The sequence below is a fragment of the Bombus pascuorum genome, chromosome 8 (genome assembly GCF_905332965.1).
Source record: "Bombus pascuorum chromosome 8, iyBomPasc1.1, whole genome shotgun sequence".
Taxonomy (NCBI): Eukaryota; Metazoa; Arthropoda; class Insecta; order Hymenoptera; family Apidae; genus Bombus; species Bombus pascuorum.
In genome coordinates this window covers 15,455,364-15,480,991 of record NC_083495.1, presented here as the reverse complement: position 1 = coordinate 15,480,991, position 25,628 = coordinate 15,455,364, and the positions used below count along the sequence as shown (strand labels likewise).

At 33.0% G+C, this 25,628-nt stretch overlaps 2 protein-coding genes across 4 annotated transcripts; both read left to right on the top strand.

The window, feature by feature from the left end:
• Positions 1-887: 887 nt before the first annotated feature.
• LOC132909916 (uncharacterized) lies at positions 888-1,555 on the top strand. Its single transcript, XM_060965145.1, has 2 exons — positions 888-1,048; positions 1,238-1,555. The coding sequence occupies exons 1-2, from the start codon at positions 974-976 to the stop codon at positions 1,397-1,399; spliced, it is 237 nt and encodes a 78-aa protein (XP_060821128.1). The 5' UTR covers positions 888-973; the 3' UTR covers positions 1,400-1,555.
• A 3,159-nt stretch (positions 1,556-4,714) lies between these two features.
• Positions 4,715-25,594, top strand: LOC132909864 (uncharacterized). 3 transcript variants are annotated; one of them, XM_060965005.1, is made up of 28 exons: positions 4,715-5,079; positions 7,608-8,066; positions 8,425-8,778; positions 9,141-9,312; positions 9,440-9,718; positions 10,090-11,169; positions 12,224-12,373; positions 12,490-12,882; positions 13,089-13,841; positions 14,518-14,609; positions 14,816-14,964; positions 15,487-15,597; positions 16,340-16,684; positions 17,171-17,385; positions 17,610-17,722; positions 17,906-18,050; positions 18,202-18,302; positions 18,392-18,567; positions 18,703-18,989; positions 19,124-19,331; positions 19,456-19,639; positions 21,098-21,310; positions 21,763-21,888; positions 22,687-22,848; positions 23,221-23,370; positions 23,583-23,814; positions 24,571-24,750; positions 25,238-25,594. In XM_060965005.1, the coding sequence occupies exons 1-28, from the start codon at positions 5,065-5,067 to the stop codon at positions 25,372-25,374; spliced, it is 6,981 nt and encodes a 2,326-aa protein (XP_060820988.1). In that variant the 5' UTR covers positions 4,715-5,064; the 3' UTR covers positions 25,375-25,594. The 3 variants fall into 3 exon arrangements, with proteins under 3 accessions (XP_060820988.1, XP_060820987.1, XP_060820990.1); XM_060965004.1 differs by lacking the exon at positions 4,715-5,079 and adding an exon at positions 5,086-5,251; XM_060965007.1 differs by lacking the exons at positions 4,715-5,079; positions 12,224-12,373; positions 12,490-12,882; positions 13,089-13,841 and adding an exon at positions 5,088-5,251.
• The last annotated feature ends 34 nt before the right edge of the window (positions 25,595-25,628 follow it).

The window sequence follows — 25,628 nt, the reverse complement described above, 5'->3', positions numbered from 1 at the left end:
TAATGGCTACACAAACTTTCTTCTTACTCGATATTGTTGAACAAACGCTAACTTGAAACCGAATGTGTCGTCAATAAATATTGAACGTACGAGGGAAATACAGTTTGTCAATAAATATTGCATATTGTCAATATTGTCAGTGTTTATTGACCAACCGCAATGACGTTGAAAAAACTGAAATATCGACAATATTATCGATCGTTTGAGGTCACTCTTAGACTTTAGGCCGAAAGTCGTGGAAAACTGCGATTTTCACTATTTCAAACCGTTTCTAGCTCATAGAGACATTAACCAATTTCGATGAAATATTCGGCATATGTATAACTGACATAAGTCTGTAAAAGGTATTTAAATTGTGTAAATTACAGGTCCAGATAAAAAAGTTGTAAAAAGAGACTTTTACTATTTTCTCTGCGATTCCCATTAATTGCAATTTTCTCATATTTTTTTACACGTCGCTTATTAAGCTAATCCTCTCAACTAGCCAAAAAGATTCAAATCGATCGACCCAATTTTCGAAAAGTTATTCTGTTTTAAAGATTGTTCGATTGTTCAGTCATGTGAGTAACTGTATTTTATTTGTATAACAAATGAAAAGGTCACATTACTTTCGCTTAGTATCACCATCTCTATCTCTATTTTATTTCCTTCTATCTCATTTCTTCCTATCGCATTTTACAATTTTTCTCATAATATAATGTAATTATATTTGAACTTGTTATTCGTATCCTTGATCCTGGCTACTTAATGGCGATAGGGTCGGAAAAAATGTATCATGCGTATGTTCGATAATGAAAATAGATGTGAAGTCGGCGAAATAGTTCATATCGAGATAACATATTAAATTACGTTCTTTATTTCTGCTTGCATGATGCAGTATATATAAAATCCATTTCATTGGCAAATAACGTACTTTGTGGAACGGATTAGAGTAGATTCAACAGATTCGAGTAGCGAATTACAAGCAGAAGTCATGGCTGTTATCAAGCTCTCTGTAATCCTGCTGTGCAGCATTCTTTGTATCATCTTCTTTTGTGGATTAGTGGCCGTGCGTATTTCGTTAGAATACTTTCAATTATACATAATATTTTAGTAACTGTCATATATAAATTTTGTCATTTTGTATAATATATAAGATGATAGAGATAGACAAGTTGCTATGCTAGATCAGTCGAGGAAATAGACGTATACGTTAATGAGTACATATGACAGCATGTTCTAACTTAATTATTTTTAGGGGGAAGTTTATCCATACCCAGGCGACTGTAGAAAGTACCAACATTGTGATGGTAGCGGTTGTTTCGTTTTGGAGTGTGGCACAGGGACGGAATTTAATCCAAACATCGGCACCTGCGACTATCCTCTCCAAAATCGTCAGGATTGTATGCAACGTGGATAATTTGTGCAACAACAATTTGAAATATTTATAGAATATATCGTCATATCAAATATATATATATTCCTTTTTTACGAACAAATGTAGCAGCGAAAGAATGTGAAGAAGTGAAACGATTTAAAGAAGTGGAATAATTGAATAAAATTTATTTTCAATTCATGTCATTAATTATTTCATATTCTTATTATGGTTTCAAATTTTTCAACGATTAAATCGTACATAATTTATGTATAACGTGTGTATGTACTTATTTATATACATATACAATTACATATATATATACACTTTCGATTAATTAGGATATACTGCTTTAGAGATAATTATCTACCTCATAAAATTTTAATGTATCGGCAAATATTACACATATCTTCAAAGATTAAATATAATTATTTATCAACAATATTATAATACGAGTGTCTGTCGCTGACAATTACTAATTTAGCAACGAGTGCCGGAAGTGCTATGCATGCTGGCTACTGCTCGCAAAGAGCGCACAGTCTACAGACGACCTTCGTTCGTGTATCAAGTAGATAATCGACCAAATAGTTTATAGCACATAAAAAAAGAGGAAAAAATATTCGTCAAATAATTTTGCTGTTTATTCACTGAAACGTGATCTCCACGCTGACAGCTTATCCGAAACGATTTGATCATTAGTGTACTGTACAATTAAATATAACAAATACAGCAGTCATTTCACATGCAAAAGGATGACATCTCGATCGTTGATCTTACTGTGTGTATTATGTTACTGTTTCACTGTGTCGACTGCTAAGAAAATGAAAGTGGTAATGAAGGTCTTTTTGTTATTAATAATTATTGCTGATATGATTGTAACTTTTCTTTAATTTATACTCGTACAAATTTATCTATATCTATATATCTAAATCTGTTTATGCTTTTAAAGCAAATTGATGTTCATTCCTTTTCGCAACTGCTATTGTTATCTTATTCCCGGATATTTAGAGTAATCTTGAAGTTTATTTCTTGTCATTTCCGGGTATTATATCACTATAGATTCTATCTCGTAGTCTTTTTCATTATTTTTATTTATTTGTAAAATATATTAATCAATTTATAACCATTGGAAGTGGTTATACTCGCGTAAGGTGCTAATTAAATTTTTAATGATATTTCGACGTTACAAGATTTTTAATTTCTTCAATGAATAGAAAAACAAAATTATCATTAAAAATTGTTTTATTATATACCATAGTATAGTATTGATAATTGAGTAATATTTATCAGCTTCTTCTTACATCACAGATTTTTTATTACGTAAGGTCTACGTTATGCTGATAGCATAGACCTAAAGTTATTTCCCAGTATCTGGTTTTTCTTATTTCAACATAATTTTATCTACATATATTTTTATATCATGAATTATTCTCAACGTCTTAATTTTCAAATGTGTTTAACTGTCACAATCATTTGTTCCGAATTTTTCCACTTGTTACATATATTGAACGAATTTATAAAAATGTCTTAGAATTCACGAATGTGTAGGAATTATTTATAAATAATTGCTTTTAGTTGAGTTTTACTTCAAAATTCTCTCACCAATCATACTTAAAATAGATATATGTATTATACATAAATAATTACAATTAAAGTAGTGTGACGTATATATAATTATATATATTATATATATAATATTAATTTTTCTAAAAGGGCCTGTATATATGTATATAATCCGTAAATAATAATCTTTACTAATATTTTAGCAATAATTTTTAATAGTCTTTTAAAATGTAAATTAAATGTTTGCCAAAAGACATGTAATTTGTCATTTTGACGTGTTTTTCAGTTTCAGTGCCGATGCAGGACATAATCAAGATAATATTACTGCAGAATTCCATTTATGTAAACTCGTTGAAGCAAGAACAGTTCATTTGACTGAAGTTTATTTCCTCCATTACTTATTACTCTTCCTTTACACACTCACATATAAATAGAAGTTCAAACGAGTGGATACAACCGGTAGTAATTTAGTTAACTGAATCTCTTGTTTTAACAGACGAAAAGATTCTTAATATTTTAAGAAATCCACCCGCAAACACGTACATAAGATGGGAAATTATACGTATCAACGATGATTTTTCTATACTTTTCTCAAGCTTAGGAAATTTGTTCCGAATAAAAAACACGATTGGATCAAGTAATCGAACATTAATTAGAATTCTGTTTCGATAAACAGAGTTCAGATAAGTGGAGTTCTACCGTACTATTTCTTCTTATGAATATTCTTCATGCTTTATCTCCAACCATAATTTCTATCATTGCACTTGTTTATTCACAGGAAGGGAAAGAATTCGACGTGCTACCATATCCAGGAGACTGTACGAAATATTTGGTATGTCGGAAAGGCGTGTGCAACTTAGCAAGTTGCATGTCCACTTACGTGTTCGACCCTGCGGCTGGCACCTGTTCACATCAAGCACGCGGATTCGTCGATTGTGGTCTTCGTTCGCCAAAGAAGTATAGCCCCTCCTGGTGAAATAGCAAGGCCGTAAAATCAGTCGAGCAGAAAATTAGAAATGTTTCGACTGAGGAAACGGCGACTTAAAAGATTTTGAGGCAGATATTGGGAGTGGCATCAATCCATTAGCGATGCAAGTTTAAATCTCAATTTCGACGAGATTCGAAGATTTTCAATGCTGGAAACGAAATGCGAATCATTTTGTATATAATTTGATATGTAAAACTTTTTCAAGTCCTGTCAGTTTTTAATGTTGAATCTGGGGATCTGAAGTTATATCGAGTTTTCAGTCTTCAAAGTTCCGATGAATCTTAAAACGTTTCAATTGTATATTGTTAATAATAATATGGAAAATAAATTTACGATATTATATAAAATATGATATATCGAAAAGCCACGTATAATATACTCGTATAAAGTATTAACTGTAACCACTTAGCTTTCGAGTCTTTGAAGCTAAATCTCTCAAAATCACTGAGAACAATAATCAAGACTCATTAATATCTTAAAGACTAACGAAGACCTATAGTTCATGATTTTCAAACGTTCCAAGTATCGAATCATATTTGAATGGATTCGAGGTATTCTACGATATATCTTTGTCTATGACACGACAATTAGCGACCTAGCTATTTCATCATCAGGCTCTCTATTTCCGCCGAAGAAGCTTAAAAGATCGATTCATTCGAACGATCATTCGTTCATCTACCATACACCTGCTTCATGAAAATGTAACACGACTAGAATAAACCCGTAAAGAAAAAAAAAAGTGAATCTCCATCTCCATCTCTTTCTCCTTTCGTATTTCCGTTGGTGTAGTGTTTGCAGTTACACAGTCGGCCTCTTTATCAGCCCTCGTGTCTGATCGTTGTCAACGAGGGCCAATTTGTTCACTCTGGAGTCAATTGGCAAACAGTTCTGTGTGCACTGGCTTTATTAGCATGTTGATAAAAGCAGGTTCGTTCGTCTTCCTTCAACCCAACGCAATAAAGTTCTTCTCTTTTCCTCCAGTTGTGCCAGCCGGTCTCGCTCGAATCGTTTCGATTATTTGTCATCTTGCTCGTTCCTTTGCGTCAGCTTGATATTCTTTTTCCCAGCGGCTGATTTCTGCATTGACCCTCGACCTCTGCGACCGATAACCCTTTCCGTTCATCGTGGCGTAGCTCGTTTTCTCCGAAGAACGCCGACTATGTGCAGCTTCTGGGTAAGTATGGGACGCAATTGTGAACGCGAACTACAGTTTCATAAGGAAAACCGGGTCAGCTTGCCGTAATGCCAGCAGTATCGTCAAAGCGTCGAGGATGATGTCGCGGTATACCGGTCGTTTTCTCGTTGTTCTAGCTGTTCTCTGTTTTGTCGTCGTTGTCACACACGCGGTACGTGCTCTTTCTCCCTTCTTCTCTTGTTCTTTACCATTGGATTGAGACTTGGACAGTCACGTGATTTTAACACCTCACCGGAAGATCGTCGTCTGTTCCAAGAGCCGATTTTCTCTGACGTGGTCACGTGTACGGTACCGCTCGTTATCATTCGAACGACACGTCTATTAAATTATAAATTACTTTCTTTTTATTCTTATATTATTATCATATACAATGTAACGCATGGTAAATAATGTATTCATGTTTTGTTGTAATGTGACGTGATTGTGTGCTATAATTATAATATAATTATTAGACCGCGGATGTTTATTCATTTATGGGGAATTTAAGGATACTGGATTGTTCGGAAAATTTGTAATACTTTTGACAATCGATATACATATTTTGTGTTGCGTTTAATGGAGTTGGAATTATTTATTGCAGAATTATTTAGTTTCGTTTGCTAGAATATCGAAATTGTATAATCAAAGAGAAATATTACTTCTTGTTGAGCTAAAAGATTTTATTCTTCACTAAAACAAGTTTGTACGTGTGGACCAATGAAAAGTATAGCAATATATGTTAATTGGATGGGCATAATGTTTTTTCTGATTTTTATAAAAATGTACTCATCAATATAATGTACTTTTTTATAAAAAAGATATGTTGCTAAAAAGAACGAAAAGTTTTACAAAATGGTCTCACGAAATCATTTTGTACGTAGGATAAAACTAAGGAAAAAGTTGTATACTTGTGTTATTGTACCTAAAATTGTTTTTAAATTTCTCTACGAATTTTCCGAACAACGCGATATAAAAATGCAAAAATATATAAAATATCCAGTTATTTGTTATAAAATTCAATGGATGAAACAAACCTGTCTAGGCTTCATTTTGTTATCTTCCTTTGTAAAAATATGAATTTATATAAACTTTCGCAGTCTGTAAAATAAAATTGTTAGATTCTATTTTGATCGTATCATTGGTTGAAAACTAACCAACACCCTAAACATCAATTATTTAAACAGTGCCCATTAATTTTTGAAGTCGTTCGAATAATTATGAACGGTAATGTATAAATATTGCGTATGATTTAAGAAAAGATTTTTTATTCCTGTCTTCTTTCTACATTTCTTTCTGGTACAGCGAGTTGAATAATTTTTTTCTGATTCGTTTTGGAGTGGTTTCTTTCGGTTTCTCCTTCTTGTCAATTATGAGGAAGTATTTAAAATAATTTGTAAAAGATTGGTAAAAAGGTTTATCAAAGGTTCTATTGGGAAGCAAAAATATTGTAACGAATGAATTTGAAATTTTAAAAATAGTTATGAGCAATTTATGATGCTTTAATAGTTAGTGTTTTCCTGTGAATTTGCTGTATTTGAAGTCAAGAATTGACAAATATGATAGTTCTGTCGAGTACCGAGTGAAAATATTACAAAGAATAAAATTTGATATTCACAAAATGATTATTTTACAGTGAAACAATTAAATTAAGATACATATGGTGTAAATTAAAATTCAATTCTCGAAAGAGATCTAAATCACGACAATGTGTTATTTTACGTATACTTCTACGCAGTTCCTGTTTTTCGTTCGCACTGATGATCGTCGTAGAAAAGAAGTAGCTTATTAATATGTATTGACGTGATAAGCGCTGATAAGGTGGGCGATAAAAGTAAAGAATGTAGTCTGCAACGATTAAAACAGAAAAATATAACATAAGATGTTTCTGGTAGTAAATCTCAATGATGATTCATTTTATTCGTCCCTGTGATTATATTTTTTAAATAAAAAACTAAAAGCAAAGTGAAATATAGTAATCGTGTAATAATATTTGATTTCACATAATATTGTCTCTCGTTGTGAACAGTTGTTATAGAGCTGGAAATTGATTAAGTGACATTAATTCGAAATTCATCAAGTTTTTTCTTCAAATACGTTATTATTATCTGATATAAATCTACCGTTATTTATAAAATATTTTAATAACAATATGTACATTTTTCTACATATCTGTTTTAATGTCAAATCAAATTCTTATTAGTATATTATACGTGTAATAATTAATTTAGGAAAATAAAAGATTCAAGCTGATCAGATTAAATGGGATTAATATTTGGTCTAAGGATTATTACTCATCAATATTTTCTCGATTTTACAATTTCAGGCATATTATTATTTGCGTATGTCTTCTTTCTTATGGCAGTACATTCTACGTTTATTACGTGCTTCCCTCATCTTAAAAGAATTAAATTTCCCACGTTAAAACAAGTGCTAAATTGCAACGTAAACATCGAAGGACCGCAGCAGTGTTAACGCGATATTTCATAATTTATTTCACACACTTTCCTTAATTTTTCATTTACAAATAGATCTACGATCGCAGAGAAATAACGACAAAACCTCCGAAACGAAGAGAGTCAGTGCTTCCTTGGTATACACCTGGCAAAGTCGATTCTAACGAAGATTTATCGCGTTCTCCAAAATGGCAGAAAGATCCAGAAAATCCTGCTTCCAGGGAACCGTATGTGATAGACGCTGAACCAAAAACGTGGAGTCCTTGGAGAAGAAATCAGGGAAGTGATATCGAGCAAAGGACAGAGGTCGCGGATGATTCTCAAAGTACGACAAATTTTGATCAACATGCTGATTCTTCCTTGGAGTACAGTCAGTTCGAGCAACAAGAAAACAAAAAACTTTTTCCGAATTTTGATGGTTTGGAAAAGGGAAAGGATAAAGGGGAGAAACAGGAAGCCTCGAAGAGAAATGATTTCCAGATAACAGCAAAGGATGACCAGGACTTTTACGAAGGAGTACCTCCTGATAGCATGGTAATATATTCACTTTTTTCTTATTTAAATTCTAAACTTTAAACATTGCCAAAAGACACTAGTCTTTAGAGAATCTTCTCTTCTTTTAATGACATTGAAATATTATCTTCATGTCAATTGCTTACATTTTAAATTTTTAATATTAAAAAAAGATTTCAAGTTTCGGAAAACTCTTTCTACAATTTTTATAATCTATCTTTTACTTTCTGTCTTCGCTCTTATTTACTTATTATTTAAATTACACTCGATCGAATAAAAGATATATTCAATAAAACATTAAATTCTTCACAAAAAGAAAAGTCTAAAGAAGAATATATTCTTTAAGAGTATAACTGTAAGATTTGTATAATTTTTCCAGAAACCCCGGAAAGAAAAAATTCTTATTTCAACGATTCAAAAATCTACAGTGGCTCGATACGATGTTAAACGGGGTGTCCAATGTCCGGAACTCGATTCCACTGGGCAATTCGTGTATCCTCCCGATTGTAAATTCTTCGTAAACTGTTGGAAGGGTAGAGCTTTTGTTCAACCATGTGCTCCTGGTACTCTTTTCAATCCAGACACCTTGGAATGCGATTTTCCGCACAAAGTCAAGTGTTATGGCGGAGAAGTGGCTGATTTTCCATCGAATGAGCATTTGGATTCTTCAGGAAGTCGCGAGCCATTGCTGTCTGGTAGTCATCAGGGTTACAGCGGGCACGGAAGACCACAGGTCGGTAGTTAATACCTCTAAATAAATAATTTGTTTAGTTGGTAGCATTTACCAATCGATGATTGCTGAATTATTTAAATTAATTTGAAAAAAATATTAGTATAAAATTAATTAGCTAAGACTTATTTCAGTCATTTTAAAAATTACAAAATATTAATTATAATGTTTGTTTTAGGATAGAAGATTTAGTCTATTACATCCGTCAGTAATAATAGAACTCGATTACGTTTACGAAAATTTACTGCAAAATTAAAAAAATGTTTATTTAAGTTATTTAAGAATAATTAATTAAAGATTGAAACGCCTACTTTCAGAATATAATTTCTAAATAATTAGAAAGTGATACTAAATTTTAATTACAGGAACCACGATGTCCACCATATATAACAGGTTTGATAGCACATGCTTCGGATTGCACAAAATTCTTACAATGTGCCAACGGAGCTACGTATATTATGGATTGTGGTGCTGGCACTGTGTTTAATCCTTCCATAAGTGTCTGTGATTGGCCACAAAACGTAAGAGGCTGCGAAGGTAATAAAATATTCAGTTATAAAAATATATTAAATTAAAAATAAAATTAAAAGTTTGGAACTTCAGAGAAACGACATTTCTCGTGTGTATTAACTCAATAACATAGACAATGAATCAATATTAATAGATGCGCTAAAATCTAAAGAAGAAGTTACGACACCAATGGTTCCTCCCGATTACGAAGACTATGGAAACGGAAGACTGCAATTCCATACAACTGAACAGCCAAAGAAAATCTCTTGTCCTGCTGATTATACAGGATTGCTGCCCCATCCAGATACGTGTAAGAAATTTCTTCAATGTGTGAAAGGTGGAACATTTATCATGGATTGTGGACCTGGTACAGCCTTCAATCCTGCAATTTCTGTCTGCGATTGGCCGTACAATGTACCTGGTTGTAGCGAAGGTATACTATATTATTATAAACCATATTATAATTACTTTAATATTATTCCATCATCATATTGGTATTATAATAATATTATACCACTATATCAATTATACCAATATTAATATAACGACATCCTAGTATTCACAAGGGATTGGTCCGTTTATTAGAAGAGTGGCATAATTCGAAAATTGTCAAATTCGAGATATTTGTTAGCATTGACTCTAAAAGTTATACTATTTAATTTTATCTATAATTATTATTTGTTATTTTATTTAATAAAATTATACTACTTAATTCATTAATTCAAAACTATTTCAATCCCCTTTTTAATAGTAAGCAATACTCTCCTATAAAGTACAATAAATATACAATTTATTTTAACGCAGATAAACCATCGCAAACGCAACACTCAGTCGGTTCACAAACCACCTTCAAACCCTGGTCGTCCCACGGTTCCACAGACTCCAGAACTTGGCAGTATACTAACCATCACAACCACACATCACAGGGTCATTACAGACCAGGTTACTCACACGGTTATCCCAATCATCCAGTAACAATAACTCCTTCAGGAACAGATTGGGATTCTTTAAGACCGACGTGGATACCAAGCTGGAAACCAGGTGCTTGGACGACTGCCATGCCACCCTATTCTCAAGGCCAACCTCCTACTAATACCAACACACATTATGGATCTTCTAATGAACACCATCGGCACGAAGGTCATAGTCAATGGGGTCATACATCAAGTTCAGGCTATCCATACTTCCAATGGCACCATCACAATCACGGACCGATTGATCAGAATAATTATAATAACAGGCCTCATCACCATTATCATCATCACCATCACTATCCGCACGGACCAATTTATGATCCCAATAAAAACACCGAATCACAGCAGCCTGCGCCTCCAAACGGTCATTCGTTTCCTCAAAGACCTGGAGATCAAGAAAGTGAGACTGGAAGCTGGCATTCTAATCACGGATATCAACATGAGCATCATCATTATCATCATAATAACAAAGGTATACCAGAGGCTGTTCCTAGTTTTCCATGGCATGGAGAAGAATCTGGTCAACAGACGCAACAGCCTCCTTTTGATCAGACTGAGGATCATAAGACTTTCGATGGAAGATTTGATTATTCTTCTAACAGAGGTCATGTTAATGTGAATCAAGGCCAAGAGTTCACACCTAATAGACAGGAGTATGGGAGAAGTGGTCCTGAATTCCCTCAGTCGGGATCTGATCAAACGGTCATCCCAAATGTTTACACCAATGGTAACTCTCAATCGTCAGTGGATGACAATTCGAGATTCAATGTACAAACTGTAGAGAATAGGACAAGCTGGCAACCAATGCCAACAGGAAATACGTTTACTCTTAGCAGCTGGAGTCAAAACGGTCCAGGACAGATGCCAAATCAAAATCAGAATCAGAATCAGAATCGACGCTGGGATCAAGGTGATTTTTAATTTTTTTTTCTTCAAACTTTGTGTGATGTGGGTTGATTGACTGACACAGTGGTTCGTAAAAGTATCTGTATGCTTACTATAGAAAATTTTTATGAATATATATCGTACGTTATACGACATTTCTTGAAATTTGTCACCCACTAGATATATTGTGGATATTTTATATATCTTCGTATATTATGGTTCTGTACATTTGTACACTTTAGAATTTCTTATAAATGCATAAACATTCGCACTCTAGACACGATTATCGTGATTATATTGAATTTTAAAACGAATTTAAAAATGTATACGAAAGTTACACGCATATAGATACTGCGTACATATACGAAACATTTTATTTTTCTTTAATTGTTCCAATATTTGTTCGGCATTGTTATATTTATTATGTAATAAATCGTTACGTAACGATCGTTATGTAACGATCATTTGTTTATTCGCTTCTTGCTCGAATATTTTGCTTTCTGGAGCTTTCGAACGAAGCATGTTTAAATGAAATAAAAGTCCACATAGGGCCTGATGCATGAGGGTTGTTATTCTTGTAGCATGTTTTGTTGCATTATGAGTATGAACATTTAATTCTTATTTATCATTGAATCATCCTGATTTACGTCATCCACTAAAATAAAAAAATCTTACGACTAAAAAGTTTAGGTAAAAACACTGGGACGGTATTACACGTAGGTTAAAAACACAATTCTAAAGGAATTCTTTTGCAATAAGTCGTAAGTAAAATTATAATACTATAACTCATTACTATAATCTTTATTTCGGGCGAATCAAGACGTTGATCGATTTTACGATTGCCATAAAGCAGGTAAATATTTTAACAAACTATAACAAAATAATATAATTATTTAAACTTTATTTATAATTTTTTTTTATAACAAATCACGTGAGTGAATGAAGATGTCGGAAAGAGGGGAAACAAACAACATACGTATTTGTCAATATATTGCCTTGCTGGGTGTTTTGAAGTTGTTACTGTTTCTGGGTAAGTAACATAAAGTAATAAACAATTTTAAGAATATCTTTTCTTTCAGGTCCTACTAACGAGGATGGCAAAGTTCGTGATTGGGGATCTAGAACAGATATTTATCAGAGCACAGCTGATAAGCAAGCAGATTCAAAGTTAGATGCATGGGCGTCGAAAATGAATATTTTTCTGCATGGTAAAGGACAACATGGGCCAGGTAGGGTACATTTTGATGTACTTTAACCCTTTGAAGTTCCAATAGCATTCGACGTTTGAACAGTTCGTAACAAAACGGACCTTCCCTCTGTATAATTTTATCAATTTTTATTGCAGGAGTAAAAACTGTTTCGTTCAATTCAACGAAACTTTCTTATCCAAATGGCATATACGTGAATATAAATGGCACAAGAGGCCATTTTATCACGAAGGAAATCGAAATGAATCAAGGCCATTCGAAAACGAGAACTTACAGGCCGAATGATCTTCGTGGGCCGAAAGAATTCAGCAAAAACGATGAGAATCTCTACGTTAACTCTCAAATGACAAATTTTGATCACATACCACCTGCAGTTCTTCAACCACCACCTATTACTTCAGTTAATCGTCCACCTGAATCCAGTGACGAGTCACAAATTCAAAATACATATTTTTACAGAAATGATTCTCGAGATCCAAAATTGACGAGTTACGTGAATTTTACGAGTTCTGGAGATTTAGCAGGATCTGGTAATATTTATTTTTAATTCGTTAATCTTTTCATGATGATATAAATTAACAACGTGATTTTTCTTTATTGTTGAAATTTAATTAGAATTATAGAATCCGTAGATTATTATTTTTAATTCTCACGTTGCATTCTTGCTGTAAAGATAACACGATACAGAAACGTCAAAAAACCTGAAACATGGTAACAAATGGCCTCTATTTAACAGGTACTAATTACAACCACGTGTTCGTGCCGTCGTCGAATCTTCAGCCGCCATATCCAACTCTCAACTGGTCCTTGCTCTTTCCGCTTTTAGTAAATTTCTCACGAAGCGATAACTATTATCCACCAGTACCATCTATCCATTTGCAACCGCCATATGAACCTGTTCCGACAAACGAAACGTTCTCCGTTGGTTGGCAATATCCACCTGCTCCATCCTTCGAACTTCAACCACCGCTCATCGAACCAACAGACCACGATTTTAATCCAAATCTTACAATCAGGAATCAGCTGACTCCTCCAAATTTCATACCAAACGTCACTGGACAATATCCACTCGTTCCATCGAGTAATCTCGAACCACCGTACGAAGAATCCAGTGATCAATCCAGCGATTTGCCTTCCACTGTCAGTAGTACGACTCAACGAATTCCAGAGACGTACGCGTCAATTTCACCGCAGAAGAAAAAGAAGAGTACCGATACAGCTGAAGATAAAATAATTACGACGACTGATTCGAACTTGCCTAATGTGTGGATAGAGAATGAAAATCCTCCGAGCAACGATTATCCGGATATCATTGAGCCTGATTACGAACCTGACGTGGACGTGTTGGATGATAAGAAAGTTTGGAAGCCGGTATTGGTTTACGAGAATAAAACTCAGACTGCTACCGAGTCTACCTCTGTTATGAAAATTAATAAGAAGAATTCGGATCTAGACCTTTTTAATATCGAGGCCGCTCCGTTTGAAGAAAGTAAGTTTAATGTTGATTTATTATAAGTCGCGGATTTTTATGCATTTATGACGAATTTAACAGTGTAAAAAGCCAGAGATGCATGCAGCATACAAAAATGTATAAAATATCCAAGGCGAAGTATTCGTCATAATTTCTAATAGACGAAACAAATTGACGTGTAGTTTTCACTAGTCCTATTCGTAAAAAAATGAAATTGTATAAAAGTCCGCAGCCTATTTATTTATGTTTTTAAAGAAGATTACAGTCGTTTCAACTAGAAATTCAGCAAGATACAGGTAAGTTTTTGATTTACGTTTCATACAATTGAGTTTCTTACATAATTGATTGGCTTTTGGCATGAGTTGCTTTTGGAATGATCTTTTGACATTGCGCTTGAAACAATTTGAAATTTTAATAACATTCTAGTGCATACGATAGTTTATAAGTTGATTATTTAATTTTTTGGTTTCGGTGATTTTATTCTCAATTAATATACCGAGACAAAAAAAAAAAGAAAGAGAAAGAATTGACACACATCGCGCTGTACTTACGGATATCTTAAATAATACTATCGATTAATTTAAATACAGAAATTTTTGACTATATATTATATTCTTAAAAATGATAAGGTATAGTTGTCCCAAAGTTTTATAAATCACAATGCAATACTCAAAGTGGAAATATTATTTTACAGAAGAGCCACCATTCCCATCGTACTACATTCCACCGGTAGAACCGATAGATCACTCCAAAAAGATTACTTTGCCAACACCAATTTCCGGCCAGGTATGATTTAGAAGTATTTTTATCAATATTACAATCGTTATTATATAAATATTTTATTCTTGAGATACAGCATGTAATTAATTTTCAACGTATAAAACAATTGCTTCTATTATGCATTTTGCGAAAATATTTTCTTCTAATTCTACGAATATCTTCCAGCTTGTGAATGTATCTTATTCTTAGTAATATAATTTGCGTATTCTCAGGTGATTCGACTTAGAGGGGGTTCTGGTCCTCACGATGGATATGTCGAAGTTCAAGGTACGAATCCTGGTTGGGGAATCGTTTGCGATGCGAGAAACAGCTGGACTTTGAAGGAAGCACATGTTGTATGCAAACAACTTGGATATTCCAGGTATTTTATAATATACATTCAAATTGATAAAATTTATTTCCCATTCTCCTTTTATATTTATTTAAATTCTAAGGCACTGAAAAATATTCCTACGTTTATAATTCTGTAAAAATTTTGTTTATTTTGCATTTTCCTCTTTATACTAATTTAAGTTGCACAGCAGTGAAAAATATTCCTACATTTATAATTCTGTAAAAATTTTGTTTATTTTGTATTTTCCTCTTTATACTAATTTAAGTTGCACAGCAGTGAAAATAACTTCTGCATTTATAAAAATTCTATAAGAATTCTCATTTTATTTCGCGTTCTCTATCACGCTCATTTATATTGCGTATGTATATCTTCAATTTACATTTACATTCTCCGTTTTCAAAAATTCTCCAATATATCACATATAGTATAACGATGTATCTTATAAGAATAATTTGTTAAAATGTATGTTGCTCATATGAAATTCTGCAACAACATGGAATACATGAATGCGTGAACACAAAATGATAAAAATTCCATTGTTCTTCGCAGAGGCGCCGAGATGGCTTGGCAAGGGAGAAATACTCGAAACGGTGTGCCAACTTGGATCGCCGCAAATTCTGTCTCGTGTCAAGGCAACGAGGGCAAATTTCAATCGTGCAAGTAAGGCGCCATATCGATGACGATTCTTTACTATCTTTTTCAGATAAGAAATTTCTGACGTCGCTGATATTCCAAACAAATATTGCGTAAATCCTTGAAGCATATTACGAACGACACGTTCTTAGAAATTTCGAGAAAACATTTTTGAAAATGTAATCTTGAATTGAGAAATTTCATTGCTGAGTTGTGAATTTCGACAAAAAATATTTATTTAGAAGACAGATTTATTGCTTGTAGTTCTTATGTCTACAGTACTTGTTTGGATTTTATGACGTTTTATTGCGTTAAAAATTCTCTGTTTAGATTTGATGCGATAATGATAGTAATTATGGATGAATTTTAAATATTACATAATTGTGAATGCGATATGTTTAGTTATTCCAGTATCAAGACTAGGAACATTTTTGAAGTTGGTTCTTGAAGATAAAATTAATTTTTCCTATCCATCTTAACAGCGTATTGTAATATTTAAATTATATTATCAGGGTAACTCTACAAAATCAAACAATCACTGGTATTATTTTAAAAAATTTCTTAATTTTAGGTATTATAATAAACGAGGAACAACTCTACATATAATCAATATGTCTGAAAGAATTTATATAATTCTCTAATAATTCTTATTGATTCTAGACTTTTGCAATTTGCTTTTCTTTATGATCTCATCGATGTACTGAACATTTGTTATTAAATGTACATTTTCTGAACCAATAACACAAAAATTTTATTCTTCGTCTTTCAGATTTACTCATGAGCAAAAATGTCGCGTGGAGAGGGACGCGATTGGTGTAAGATGTGTACTAAATCGCATTTCTCACTGTCGTAAGGATGAGATACCACACGAAGGACAATGTTATCACTTAGCTGAACCGGAGAATGGTTTAAACCACCAGGATGCGTTCGATTATTGCACGCACAGACAATCACGACTCATCGATATTACCAGCCAAGCGGAGAACAATTTCATTTCTGAATGGGTCTTGCAAACGCGACCGGAAGTCACGTCGATAATGACTTCCGGCGTTGGTCTCACTACTCTGAATCGTACCCTGTGGCTTTGGGAAGATTCTTCTCGCGCGAAATTTAGGTGCGTTATTTATTTTTTGATTTTTAAAATTACATTTCATCCAATAAGGGTCGATATTTTTCATCAAACGACTAAGTTCGAGAACGTCGTTTACGTCGAATTATAATAAAGCTTATAAATTCTCGTAAGAGTTTGCAATCTTTCGAATTCTGAATCCTTATCAAGTCTTCTTGCCTGAAATTTCAAAATCTTGAGTTTTCTTCATATACATTTGGTATCTTCCTTAAAAATTGTTGCCCACATGTATTTTTTGGTAATAGTTTGCAATTCTTTTCAAACGTATAACTTGCGTTATCAAGTCAATCCATCGTCTTATCATTCGTAAAATTTAAATCAAAATTAAATGGATATTTTTTAAGATAATAAGTTAAAAATATTAGAATGTGTACATGTTGCAGATGTTGCGATATTTATTTAATTTTGCAGATATTTTATGAACATTGTACCCACAGTTGTCTACATCTTATACCAATTAAATGTAACTAGGTTTACGAAATGGTGGCCTGGTTGGATGGAGGACAAGAAACACCCTTCGTCCGCGGGTATTCGCCCTCTTTGTATCGTAATGAAGCGCGAATTTCCATGTCACGAGAGGCCAGACTCGACTTGCCTTGCTGATTACTTCTTTTGGGATGCCGAGGACTGTGATTCCTCTGCTGAAGGTCACTTTTACATTTGCGAGAGGCCCTACGACGACATTGGTACGAACATTATTTTTTAATTAATACTTTACCTGGCCTCTTGATTCTCAATTAACTATTCAGTCGAAGATGAATACGGAAATTTTATGCTTGTAACAGTGGGAGGACTTTTTTTAATTAAAATAAAATTATTATTATTATGAATTACTATAAATTAATATTTATTTCTGTTCGTTAATTATTTTTCTCTATCAATCATATTTAGCTTTTATTCGTTTTTTTAGGTTGCATTTATGGAAAAGGAAATCAGTATGCTGGAACTGCGAATGTGTCAGCGTCAGGGAAGGATTGCTTGTCATGGAATGATCCGAGAGTTGCTCATTCACTCGCGATTCATGTTAGTTTTTATATTCGTTACACCTATTCCCATGATATTTTATATTTTTCTACTCTTCTTCATCTAAATCTGAGAAATGAGAAAAGATCGTTTTAGATACTTAATCATACGTTATATTCTTCTACGATTTATGTTTCTTTTATGATTACATACGAGAGAGTTACGATAAATTGTGTGTCTTAGGTTCTTAATCAAGATGTACGAGAAAAATTGAAAAGCCACAATTACTGTAGAAATCCAAATCCGAACAGAGAAAGTAGGCCATGGTGTTACACGGGATCACGCGGAGAACAAGAGCATTGCGATATTCCATCCTGTGGAAATACAGGTGTGCTTTGTGTAATAAAATTCGCATGACACTACTAATTTTCCGTTATAATAATTTCTAATTTTCGTTGCTAATATTGTGCTTAATAATTCTTTATGTCAGGTTTTTTGTACGTCTTATTTTTAACGTCTACGTTCAATTGTTTCTCCAGTTTCTCAGAGATCACTTGCAACGGGTCGATGCAAGCCTAAACATTTCGAATGTATGCCAGAAGAGTGTATTCCTTCACCATGGGTTTGCGATGGAGAAGAAGTACATAATATACCATACTAAAATAGAATCGAAATTAAGTAACAGTGGTATGAATTAGCAATATATATTGACCTTCGATATATTTCAAGGATTGCACAAATGGAGCAGACGAGAGAGATTGCGTTTCACACATGGACTTTTTTCAAAAGTATTCCGAGCACAAATTAGAAGGGTACGACGTTCAAAAGTGGTTGAACACACCGTTGAAAACGTGCGCCCTCAGATGCAAAGAGGCTGATTTTACCTGTCGATCCTTTGCACATAAGTAAGTACAAGGTTACTAACCGCTAAGTCCAAATTTCCCATAGTAGGAACAATTGAACTTTAAAAATTGCACAATAAATATATATAAACATATAGTGTACAATTTTTAATATTATAAAATGAATTTTACTTTCAGGGCAGCAGAAAATATTTGTCTGTTAAGCGACAGCAACGTGGGAATGACAGGATCCTTGCAACCTAACAAAGAATACGATTACTATGAAATGAAGGATAGAAGCATCGATTGCAATGGAATGTTCGTGTGTGAGAACCGCAAGTGCATAAATAAAACACAAGTGTGCAATGGAAAAAATGACTGCAATGATCGTAGCGATGAAAGCATTTGTACCGTAGAAAATTTAGATTATCAGATTCGGCTGGCTGGCTCGGAAAATAATTACGAAGGCAGAGTTGAAGTTAAAAGTAAGTAAATCACCGAGCACTGAATTTTACGTCGAAGACGATCGAGTATAAAAATGACAAAAAATAATATTTTCTAAAAGATTTATCTATTTTAAAATCAAATGACTTGACTATACGTATACATATCTTTGCAGTTTTGGGTGTTTGGGGACAAGTGTGCGACGATGGGTTTGGAATGATCGATGCCGAAGTAATTTGCAGAGAGCTTGGTTTTGGTCTTGGTGCTTTGGAAGTTATGCCAGGGGGATTCTTTGGAAATATGAATCCAGCCACCATATTCATGGTAGATCAATTGAAATGTCGAGGCAACGAAACTTCTTTACGTGAATGCGATTTTGATGGGTAATTTTAATTTAAAACATCGTAAAATATCCTATATACATCACTTAGAAACTCTAGCAAATTTGATTGAGTAAAAAATTCAATTGTTTGAATTTTTAAGTAAAAATTCTGATTCATTTTATAGCTGGGGTGTGCATAACTGTCAACCAGAAGAAGCAGTAGGTATCGTTTGTAAGACTGCAGTTAATACTTGTCAGGAGGGTCACTGGAAGTGCGACAAAAGTCCGGCGTGTATTCCAACCGCGTTTATATGCGACGAGGTTGTCGACTGTCCAGATGGTTCCGATGAGAGTACTGAACATTGCGACGTGAGTAGAATTAGGAATTTGTAAACGTAAATTTTGATATTAAAAAATTTGGACGTTTATTGGAAATTACTATTTACGTCTTTTATAAACATTTATACAAAGATATCTTTTGCCTTTGCATTATTTGTTTTTTCGTACTTCATTCATCTTGTCTTCCTTCGTACAAATTCTCCGCTTCATTCATTGATAAGTTTATTGTTAATACAGTTTCTAAAGGTCTTACTGCCCATGGCAATTTTCTTAATCAGCACAGAAACTTTACGCGTTAAAAAATACCGGTAAACCTGTTTTCGATGTAATATTATCTGCGACCATAAAAAACTTTTGCAAAAATAAAAAGCAAAAAAAAATAAAAATATAGCTTATCATCCTCCGATAGAGAAAAATGTACTTTCGAAGACTCATTTTATTTCAAATCGATATCTTAATTCGTTCCGGAGATATAACTTCTCGATATAAGATTAACTCTGGTTATAGAAAATCTATTATAAAAAGATAAAAAAACCAATAACTTATCCTGCTCAGCAGATAGAGGAAGATATGCTCTTGAAAATCCATTTTGTTTCAAATCGATACTTTAATTCGTTCCGGAGATATAACATTTTAAAGTATACCGTACAAAACATATGATATGAATGGGGTTTAAAATCCTTGGAAACGGTGTGACCTACTTTTTTCGTGGTAATGCGTACGCCCGGCCGGCAGTAGCCAAAAGACGGACTAGACGTCTGTCGCTGACCAGTGCACGTGGCCCACTCGTAACCAGGTCAGTGAAGCGTGCGAGTGAGAGGTCCGACTGTGCGAGCGAGACAGAAGCATAAAGCGGCAAAAATTAGGCTTCGCTTTGAACGGCGATATCTCAGGAATGGAAAGTCGTGTCGACTCGAAACAAAAAGCATTTTAAAGTGGAAGCTTTTCTGCTTCTTACAACGTTGGTCGCACTGTGCTGTGCCTCTGTACGTGGAATTGGCAGGTGATTGAAAAATGAGTTTGATAGTATGAATGATTTAGTACGACGAATCAATTTTGAGAGTAATCTTGGCGAGAAATATGGACTGCGTGTATGTTTTCGCAAAATATGTTGTATCATGATGGTTTGTAAGTGTAGAGGTTGGGATACTAGGTGGGAGTTTTAATTTAGACGAGTTTTATTCGCTCTGAATAAGGTAGTGAGTTAAGATTCTTTTCCACTTAGGGTTTTATTAATTATCTATACGTTTTTGAAAATATTATGTTACGATATTCTTTCAAGTATTAAATTTAGATATTAGGAGTTTTAATTTAGATGGTTCTTATAATATTTCAACACGACAGCGAATTAAGATTCTACCAGATTTGAGATTCCATTAAATAAGAAGAGAGAAAATATTGATGTTGCATATACGGATACTAATAATGTTTTTATAGAATTGTATTAATCGTAACTTTCAAAAACTTTTGCGTAAATGTTCATTTTAGGCACCGTTCGAGATTCGTTTAGCGAATGGAAGTTCGCCACTCGAAGGAAGAGTCGAAGTTCGTCATCATGGTATATGGGGTACCGTTTGTGACGACGATTTCTCAATTGCAACTGCAACGGTGATTTGTAGGTCCTTGGGATACGGTGGACCTGCAACTTCAAAGAAAGACGGCTACTTTGGTCCAGGAGAAGGACCAATTTGGCTGGATGAAGTAAGTTTTGTCAAACGAAGAACAGTGTTGGAAGCTTTTTAATTATCACCATATTCTAATATATATCAAATAAATTCTAGGCATTTATTTCTATCAATTATCAATTAATTTAGGTAATACGCAGTCCTTCGTTTTGTGCTAATAACGCGTAGCTTCTTTGTTAAGTGATTTTAATATTTATACCGCTTCATATCGAATAATATTTTCCAAGATTAATTTCATTCATCTCAGTGTACATATATTTATATTTTCTTCCTAACGTCTTTAAATTTTTACTTTCTTATTGCTATTTACTAACTGTACAATTTCAAAGATAGGAATATTTCTTCATTGGTACTAATTTTCTCTATATTAGTAGAAGGTGTTGTTAGTTTGTAAATTGTAAAAATTCGAAATTTACACTTTCTCGTTCGTGTTTAATTTTATTTAAGCGTAACATTTTTCGGATTAAGGTTTTCTGTTACGGGAACGAGACCCAGCTGTATCGATGCGAGCACAATCACTGGGGTCAACATAATTGCAATCACGACGAGGACGCAGGTGTGATTTGTACACCTGGAGACGTTAACGATTCCAAGGTAAATTGAAACATTCTCTCTCGACAGAGGCCGTAAATTCTAAGTCAGATCGTAATTTCCTTCGATGTATATTTAATCAAATCCTTTACTGGCTGTAGACGTTAAAGCGATGGCTGTGCTGCGAACAAATTAAAAATTAGCGAATCAATTCGTAATTTAATCTTATTTCTTGGCATAGAGACTTATATGTAAAGTTCAATTTATATTAATAATTTGTACAATCGAACTTGCGACTTGGATTTTATAAAAGTAGCTGCAGAAACATTTACTCTTGCGTAGACAAGGTTCAATAGCCAAATTAAAAATTAGAAAATTAATTTAATTTTATCCTTTAACATAGAGACTAACATTCATGATTTAATTTCAAATAAAAACAAATTTTATATACGATCAGAAGGAAACTTGGATTGTATAAAAATAATTTCAGAAACATTTACTCCTATAGTAGGTAAAATTTCGAAGTTACTTAATACTTAGTTCAATAATAAAACTTAGTTTTGTATAATGTAATATTAATTAATTATTAATTAATTTGACATATTTCAGTTTTTAATGTTATGATGTAATTTTATTATAATTTTTAAAGTTTAAAACAAATACTCAATGGCTCAATCGGTGCTATGTTGTAATAGTAAACTATCGACAGATTTGTAAACGATCGATAGCACACTTAATCTTAGTTCAATAAATGATGAGCTTACGCAACGATTACGAGGCTTGTTTACTTGAATCCTTGACCTTGATCATCTCCTTTGTCCGCTTAATCCACGAATGCAATCACCGAATAAATAATTGCAGTTGCGCTGGGAGACTGTGTCGCGTTTGCCAGAGAAGGACATCAATGATATACTTCCGACCAATTGCGGTAGGCGATTTAAAGACTTCAATGAGGATGAGGATCTTATATTCGAAAAGGTGGTGCGAGGTAACATTGCACCGAAAGGATCCTATCCTTGGCAGGTACATTGGATTTTTTCCTTAGTCGAAAGAAGCTACGTTTTACTAACGTTAAACTAACAAATGTTAATTAACTTGCATTTTTATAGAGTATTCGATTTTAAATTTGAATAGATTAAACTTCGGATAATTCTGAATAATTTTACATTATTAAATTACGAAAATAGATTAATTCTAAATAGAATTTGCGTATCACAAATTTGTAGTAATCAATTTCTCTTCCCTTAACATTTCTTTTCGTTTTACTGTTTTTCGAATACCACTTACGAACATCTGAATTTATAGAATTAACTAGAAACATAAAAATAAATCTTTTTATACACAGTGGAATATTGTTATTGTAACTTTTTAACATTTTTTTGACAATATTCGTAGGCCAGTATACGTATACGAGGACATAGTAGATCGAATCATTGGTGTGGAGCGGTAATTGTTTCTCCGTTGCATGTGCTCACCGCTGCACATTGCTTGGAAGGGTACAATAAAGGGACCTATTTCGTTCGTGCTGGTGATTACAACACAGAGGTAATTAAAACCTTTCATTCTGAGTGCTCCCAAGGTAAAAATTATTTATTAGAAAAATTACTTAGATACTTTCGTATCTAATAACTCTTCAAGTATAAAATTAACAGCGTTAACACTATGACAGAAACACCACGCAATCTTTTAATTAAATAACTTTCATACTAAAATATGTATTTAAATATGTTTTGTAATGATTATGTGAATACTTAAAGATTACAGAAGGAACTGAAATCGACGCCGATATCGAAGATTATTACGTTCACGAAGAGTTCCGTAAAGGGCATCGAATGAACAACGATATCGCTCTCGTGTTGCTGAAGAAACGAGGAATTCCTCTTGGTAAAGATGTTATGCCAATTTGCCTGCCATCCGAGAACACCGAGTATCGGGCAGGTCTTAATTGCAGCATTAGTGGATTTGGCAGCATCGAGACTGGGAAATCGAGTAAGTGGCGCGTCAAAGATATCATTAGCCTGTTAAGTGGATGGTTCCTTAATTAGAAGTTTCTTTCGATTTGCTATCAAAACTAAATAAATTTTAGTTACATTGGACTCAAGTAATATAAATATGAAATAAAATATAAATAAAAAGTGAATAAATTGTTAGGTTCATGATATAATAATAAATCAGTTGACGAAATAATTTATCTTTCATACGTGATAAGTTAATTTCTGATAATAATTCATTTTTTAGAATTTTACAAGACTATTATAAGCTTTTTTTCTGAATGATAAACTGTATATACCAGTAAGATAACAATCAATTAATTTCAATATTGAAATGCTCAGTAACATGCAATTTAAAAAAAATATAGGAATACAAAATTATATATTATATTATATTATATATTTGAAAATAAAAATTATTTAAAAAGTATACGTATATTAAAAATGCTATAATGTATATTTATGTATTATAAATTGTATAAAATATTAGAATTGGTAATAATACATGGATTAACTATTAGGGTTTAGGATTAAAATAAAATCATCAAGCGCCATTAAATTAAATTCAAGAAATAATATTAATAATATTAAACTAAATTCAGAGAAAATTTTAGCGTGAATCTTTTAACTATTGATTCGAAATTATTTTTTCTCGCTTCAATGGATAATCAGCTTCAAATTGAATCTAAAATAATTTTCTACGCACTCGAGGATTTCCTTCGAGACTGTAATATGTTGCTCGTTTGCTGTATAGCTCATTCCAAAGATCTGAGATACGGCTGGATACCGTTATTAGATCAGTCCGTGTGTCGTGCCGGACACGTTTATGGCGAGGGTGCAATCAGCGATGGAATGGTTTGTGCCGGATACCTCGATGAGGGTATTGACACCTGTGACGGAGACTCTGGTGGACCATTGGTGTGCTTACACAACGGTAATGTTACGAAAGTTTGACAAATTAATTAAACTTTTCCATGTTGTATCCGATATAGAACGAAATGACTATTTAAAATTTATTTTATATTAAATACATTTAATATTTTATATTAAATACATACATAATTTAAATTTATTTTTTTTATATACATTTTTAAGGTATGTTTTAAAAGTAATATTTTTAATAGTAAATACATCTAGTTGAATGTTTATTGTCAAACAATTGTGTAGTTTATGAACAACAAATCAGTGAAAATGTATTCTGCTAAATCAAAGCTAATTGAACATTAAAAGTTCTACAATTTTTAATTCGAGTCTTCTGTTTCTAAGAATGAATTTTTTATTAGAAAGATTATCCTGTTTCATTCAATTACTATAGATGAATCAACGTTTTATATAGTCAAATTGAATTCCGTGTAATATTTGTAATACAATGTATATATTAATCTTTCTTTTTTTTTTTTTTGTCTTTTTTTTCGATGTAGGAGCTTTCACGTTGTATGGACTTACGAGTTGGGGACAACACTGTGGAAGAGCCAATAAGCCTGGTGTTTATGTTCGGGTTTCTCATTATCGTCAATGGATCGATCGAAAAATTAAAGACTCTCTTGCAGGAAGATAGAAACTAATTTGGAATTTCTAAAATTATGCCACGATTTTATCGCCAAAAATTGTTCCGTAAAATACCTGAATAAAATGTCTGCGATATTTAAATCCTATACTTATTAACATTGTAGATATAAGTTATTATACAGGATAATTATTATTACGTTAAACGTTATTAGTTATTTAAGTAGTCTGACTTTAATAACAATAAAGAATTTCCATAATTATTTGTACAATTTGTGTAATATATTAATTCTTCGTTATTTAATG

What these genes read in the sequence shown, in the direction of transcription:
- LOC132909916 (XM_060965145.1), top strand. Translation starts at nt 974, where the DNA reads ATGGCTGTTATCAAGCTCTCTGTAATCCTGCTGTGCAGCATTCTTTGT. An exon ending in TCTTTTGTGGATTAGTGGCC is followed by an intron (nt 1,049 to 1,237) that starts GTGCGTATTTCG and finishes AATTATTTTTAG; the next exon opens with GGGGAAGTTTATCCATACCC.
- LOC132909864 (XM_060965004.1), top strand. Translation starts at nt 5,177, where the DNA reads ATGATGTCGCGGTATACCGGTCGTTTTCTCGTTGTTCTAGCTGTTCTC. An exon ending in GAATCGACGCTGGGATCAAG is followed by an intron (nt 11,170 to 12,223) that starts GTGATTTTTAAT and finishes CTTTTCTTTCAG; the next exon opens with GTCCTACTAACGAGGATGGC. An exon ending in CATCGAGACTGGGAAATCGA is followed by an intron (nt 23,815 to 24,570) that starts GTAAGTGGCGCG and finishes TTTGCTGTATAG; the next exon opens with CTCATTCCAAAGATCTGAGA.